The sequence below is a fragment of the Carex rostrata genome, chromosome 9 (assembly GCF_964058835.1).
Source record: "Carex rostrata chromosome 9, lpCarRost1.2, whole genome shotgun sequence".
NCBI lineage: Eukaryota > Viridiplantae > Streptophyta > Magnoliopsida > Poales > Cyperaceae > Carex > Carex rostrata.
Window position 1 is genome coordinate 3620709 of NC_135926.1, and position 6330 is coordinate 3627038.

Consider the following 6330-nt stretch of genomic DNA (forward strand, 5'->3'; position numbering starts at 1 on the left):
CAAAAACAAACTAACCCCATCAGGTCTAAACATATTCAAAAACAGAAGTCAACATATCCTAAACAAACTAACACCAGCATAGCAAATCTAATACAAAGCAAAACATCATAGCAATCCTGATACAAAAGAGCAAATCATACAAAGTTGAAAAAAACCCAAACTGACAACTAAAGTATATTAAGCATAAAATCCCCTAGTAAACTTCAAAATCAGCAGTTTAGGACCCATATCAGCCTGTACAGAGAAAAAAATATTAGTTATTAAATTTTTAAATATTAGTTTTCAGTCCTTCATATTTTTAAATAATGTTAAGGATATTCTGATACTGATACCAGTGCAAAAAACTGAGTTAAGAATACAATACAGTGGTACTAACTGCACTAACTGGTACAGTGGTACTAACTGGTACCAGTGCAAAAAACTGAGTTAAGCATATACTGATACTGGAATGATTAACTAAATCTCACAGAATTACATGAATTCATGGAACAATCCTAAGAAATACTTTAATAGGGAAAGGTGATATGTGATAACTAATAACCTAACCCATCTTATATTACTGTTGCCTTTTTTAATTAAGAAAAAAAAGCATGTCAGACAAATGAAAATTGAATTTCCCTTACCCAGATAGAAAAATGCTTAATTTTATGAAAGAGCTTTATTTAGCTAGATAGATAAGTATTATGTGATCATTAGAGATGGATAATTCAACTGGAAATTCAGATTCTCTTTTGAGCTTTGCACTAACAGTGTGATTTATCATGCACAAAAATTACCAACAAGAACAAATATTTAAAATTGAAGAGCGAAATAGATAAAAACTGAAAATTGAAAGGTACCTTTGGCTGAGTATTACGTGGAGGTCTCTCTGAGGTTGCCATCAATAAGATTGAAATGAAACTTTCCTTTTCCTAAGCTGTAAAATTCATAGAATAGGTGGATGATTTCTGAATCAAAAACGGTAAGCTGTAAAATTCATAGAATAGATTGAAATGAAACTTTCCTTTTCATATTCAATAGGTGGATGATTCTACAAGCGCAACGGTATCGGTATTTATAGGATTTAGGGTTTAGGAATCGATTTGTGGTTGTCAGTCTCGGGTTTGAGGCAGATTGAAGACGCTTTCGAACCATTTTCCCAGGCGATGTGGGAGAGAGAGAGTGCGCTGCGCGGAAAGGAGATTGAAGCGTCAAGAGCAAAGGAGATCGAGGCCGTCTGTGGAAAGAAGGAGAGATGGAGATTTAATGCGGGATTAAAGAGTGCCGGGTCGCGAGCGAAGGAGGTAAGGACTCTGGGTCGGGTCCGGGTATAAACGGGTTAGTAAGAGCAAACCCGTGACCCGATCCAGAGTAACGAGTTTATCAAATTTCAAACCGTAACCGACCCAATAACAACTCAACCCGATAAAAAATGGATTGGGTCGGACGGGTCAGATGGTTCGGGTGGGTCACGGGTATTTTTGTACACCCCTAATTCTTCTTAATACACGATTACAACCTTACCAGAAAAATCTAGTGGGAAAAACCATGGTTAAGGAAAATGCAATGCGTATTAACTCCCCCTCATAACAACATTAATCAAGATCTTTAAATCGACGAACACCAATATTGCGGACCAGCTTTTCAAATATCCCAGTAGGAAGCGCTTTGGTGAATAGGTCTGCTAGATTCTCACTTGAACGGATTTGATGAACATTAATGACATTATCCTTCTGAAGATCATGGGTAAAAAAGAATTTTGGCGAAATGTATTTTGTTCTATCTTCTTTAATGTATCATTCATTTAATTGAGCAATACATGCACTATCGAAATTGTTATCACAAACAAGATTTGTTTTGATCTTTTTTTTCTCTTTGGCTACTTCAGTGATGCTTGATATAGGTCAACAAGATGCTTTGGCATACGGCAGGTACGTGACCAATGACCTTTACTACCACAACGATAACATGAATTCTCTTGTACATTATTATGCCTACTTTTTTCTTTCTAGTTTTTTTCTTCATTATGTTTCCACTTCTGGTGGAAAGATATGTTTTTAGAATGATCACCATGATAATAACCTTGACCTCAGCCTCGGTCACGACCTCGACCATGACCTCAGCCACGTCCACGTCCTTGAAATTGTCTAGAATTGTTATGCATTGCTACATTCACTTCAGGGAATGAAGCAGAACCAATTGGACGAGATTCATGATTTTTCATCAAAAGCTCGTTATTTTGTTCAGCCACAAGAAAACAATAAATCAATTTATAATATTTTTGAAACCTTTTTCATGATATTGTAGTTGTAAGAGTATAGTGGATGCATGAAAAGTGGAGAATGGTTTTTCCAACATAATGTGTTATAAAATAAAGTAAAATAATAATAAACGAGATATTGAAAATGTATAAAGATGGCTATCTTTTATTCATATGCTTTTGTTGTGTATAATACATTCATACAAAGCCTCTATTTATAGACTAGAAAATGTAAATTACAAGCTATCTAATATTAACTCTATTGATAAATGCGGAAGAGAAACATATTTCTTTAAAGAGAAGTTTTGAAGTAATTGCTCAGGAGAGTTGGACATCCATAAATACTTAATTCGTAACAAATGTTATGTTATTTTTATAAAAAAAAATTAATAGAAAAAAATTAAAAAATAAATCAGAATAGAACGATAATATCTCCCTTTATTAACAAAACGCTATAAACTATGATATTCATTCCGGATAAACTATGTCCACCATTAAGAAAAAAAAATCTGTACGTCCAGTTCAATAAACCAACCAATCTAAAATTGTTGGTACGTACTACGTACCCGAGAACTTCATATTAATCAAACTCTATCTACATAAAGAATGATAATTCAAAGTATGAAAATAATTATGTTGGTATCATGCGCATCGGTGACAGTGTATAGATGTATGAACCTGCAGTTTCACTTATGCCCATCAGTACAAAAAATAAAACAAAAAACAAAATGAATGAAACCTGCAGTAGATAGTGGTCGTCAAAGCACTTGTTAAGCACACACACAAACTTACCTGTTTTGGTTCCACTGGAGTACCTGTTTTAGTTCCACCTCCAGTGATCCAATCTCACACAACAAAGATCATCAAGTGACCGATGACTGGAAAGTGAAGTCTGGCCAAGTTACAAGTATTTTAATCTAAAATGGCAATCTCACACAGCAAAAATCATCAAGTTACTGGGAATATTCTAAACACTGGGATAGATCATAAATCTGAGTCAGAATTTTCTTACAAACGTTACTGCTCTTATGTTATAAAAAAATGAACAAGTGTTGTAACCTTGTCAACAAATGAATGGTATACTACTATACTCTAACAACCTATACAGTAAATTCATCTATCCAAGTAAAAAGAAACAAAAAATAGTAACTACATAATAAACTGCCTCCTACATTCAAAAGACAAAAATGGAATAAAAATTGTCCCCAACTTATGAGAATTCCTTATTTCTTGGACTTGCCACACTTGGTGGTGGAGAAAAGTACCTAGAGACACCAGCACTTCTAGGAGAAAGGCTCACCTCCTCCAGTGCGCGTAACTGCAATTCTGACGGGTAGTCCCTTACAACCCCTATCCTAGGCCCAGCTCCTGTGCTCCACTTACATGAGAGCTGTTTTCCTAACTGATATGATTTCAAGCCTTTTTTTGAGTTTATTCGCTGTAGAATTATCTCTTTTGGAACTGCCACTTGCTCCAGTTCTTGGTTTTCTTCTTCTAGTTCACTGACTGAGGATGATAATTCTTGGGGTATAATTTCTTCAAAACTCTTTTGGGCTTTTTCTGTTGGAGCGGTAACTACTGAACCGGCACTATGGGAAGGTTGCATTTCATTTTCTTCCTCTTCTTCTCTAGTTATGCTGAGTTCAGATCTGATGCTTTTTAGCTTATTTGAGAATTCTTCATCCTCTTCTGGACTTAACTGCAACAGGAAAATTTTAAAAATATAAGATCTTAGAAGCACTAGAAGTTTGTCTCAATGAATTTAATTGGAAATTCCTGCACATTTTGAGTTCTATAATCTGATTGTGGTTAATTCCCTGTAGTACCCTTTAGTGTCAGGTAAATGACGGGACATCTCGTACCAGCCAAATACCGTAAGATATCCGCACATTAACCAATTACAAGTATCATAGCATCGCTAAACAGTTCCTATCATTTTTTTTTTTTGATGAAAAACCCGTAGGTGAGGTTCATATCAATTTCACCCCAGATGAGGTGGTGCTTTTTTCAGCATAATTATGTGCTTTTCAGTAAAATTTCTCACCTTAACATCTGTAAGATCCACACTGTTATCCTTTAGAAAGTTCATGAATTCCTGAAAGTTTTCCTCTGTGGGACGGTAATGACCACTATGCGGCCACACAGCCTACATGAAAAGGAAAACAAAACTATGTAAATAAGACGCTCTTCAGACCAACTACTTGAAGTAATTAATAGTTTCTATTGGCTCAGAAAATTATATGCACACCTTTAAAAGCCCGTCTTCAGCTACCAATCTCCCGGCTGCAGATGTAGCTCCACCGGCAAGAAAACTCGAGTGCTGAAATTTCCCTTTTTTCTTCTGCATAACGAAGAAGGTACAGAATTAGCATCAATGTAAAAGGGGCAGTTTCTAGCATAACACTGCAAAACCTCAAAGTGTCATGCATATACCAGAAAAACTAAAGGAGGGAGGGTAATTTGGCATTTGAGGACATTATTATTAATTTTTTTATTAATAGGGTTAAGTATAGCAGCTTTTATATTTCTTAGGGGCATAAAATATTATGTTTTGGTCCAACAATATAAGTATACTTTATATGAAAAAAATTAAACATAAAAAAAGGAAAAAAAAATGAAAATGTACCTTGCCAACATACAAAGACTTTGAAGTGCTTAAAACAAAGATCCATTTGTCACTTTTCAGCCCCTCTGATGTATCTATCAATTGTTGACTTTGCTTGTACATGAGCTTCCCTTCTTCAATTATCACTTCATAGGCCTCTCTTTCTTTCTGTAGAAGAAGTCATATAAACAATAAATAATCATTCAATAAGAATTTTCATAGAATATTAACTTCCCCCCCTCCTCTTGTACTTACTGGGCCAAGGTACTTGATGCACTGTTGTTGGAGCTTTGATCGAGGGCAGTTTTCGTCTAGGTTTTCTTCCTTCCCCTCTCCTACATCCAACCTGGCATATATTGTATATACATAGTTTGGTTAACTCTACAATGATAAATCTATTTAAAGTAACAAACAAAACATTGTGAGATTAAAACCATCTTACCAGTAGAAGAAAGGTTGTTTGCTTTCACAACGTAGCCAGCAGTCATAATAGTAGTGAAGGTTATGGCCATACCTGTGTCGAGGGTCAATCTGTACAAATAATAAATTGTTAATTCAAAGTTTATATGCAGCTAAATAGCAGTAGAAAAGAACTATCAAACTTTCAAATTTGACAAAATTTAAATTACTTACTGCCTCGAGCCAATGTTGCAATGCTAATTTCCGTGCTTTTTCATCCCTCGATAGACCTTTACCAACCTAAAGCAAACAAAATAAAGATGTTGAGACTAGGCCAGTTCACAATAATTATTCGCAAACTGTTACTAAAATTAGCATAATTTAATAAAAGACTACCTTAGCAGCCCTGGTCCGTGCCCTTGACCATTTTGAAACAACCGACTCAGGCTTGTCTATGTCGAAAAATGATACAGAACTCCTCTTTAGCAAAGCAAAGTCTAATAGTTTCCACCTAAAAAAATAAAAAGGAAAAGAAATGAGTAAGTGTCAACAGCTCTTTTTTAAGGTTCTTCGTGTCAACAAATTTGCTTCACAAAATTCTGCACAGGGTATTCCATACCAGTGTTGTTCTACCAAGACAGCACAATCAGCAAGCTGGCGCCTGGTACGAAAGCTCTTGTAAACCTTTTGTAATTTAACAGCAGCTTCGTGCTTTGGGCTTTCTGGGTCGATGAATTTCTCTTCTTGGGAGTAAATCTTGATTTAGAAAATGCTAATGGTGGCGTAATTGGGTTGTCGTATCTCGGGCTCTTAATAGATATCTCTGTTTCGACATGAAATGAGTCGGCCTCTTGTTTTCTCTTGAAACTGAGAGATCCTTCTATAACAAATTTGCCCGAGCCAAAAGATTTTGTGAGGAGAGTATCAACACAGTCTTCCATAGGAGAGGGATTTTGTGATGCGTATGAAAGAAATAACCCCATGTCGTAGATTTCAATTGGACTTGTTTATCTTTAAACTTTACTTGAATAACCTCTACAAAACAAAAAATTAAAACAAGAGGGTTATAATTGAGCTAATTTTGGGG

General features: G+C 35.4%; 1 protein-coding gene across 1 annotated transcript; it reads right to left on the bottom strand.

The window, feature by feature from the left end:
• Window positions 1-3232: 3232 nt before the first annotated feature.
• LOC144559830 (IQ domain-containing protein IQM2-like) lies at window positions 3233-6278 on the bottom strand. The gene is given in 10 exon segments (XM_078308972.1): window positions 3233-3938; window positions 4284-4385; window positions 4488-4580; window positions 4866-5012; window positions 5100-5190; window positions 5287-5375; window positions 5478-5543; window positions 5640-5754; window positions 5863-5978; window positions 5981-6278. Coding segments are annotated over 10 exon segments (1554 nt in total). The 5' UTR covers window positions 6227-6278; the 3' UTR covers window positions 3233-3449.
• Window positions 6279-6330: the final 52 nt, after the last annotated feature.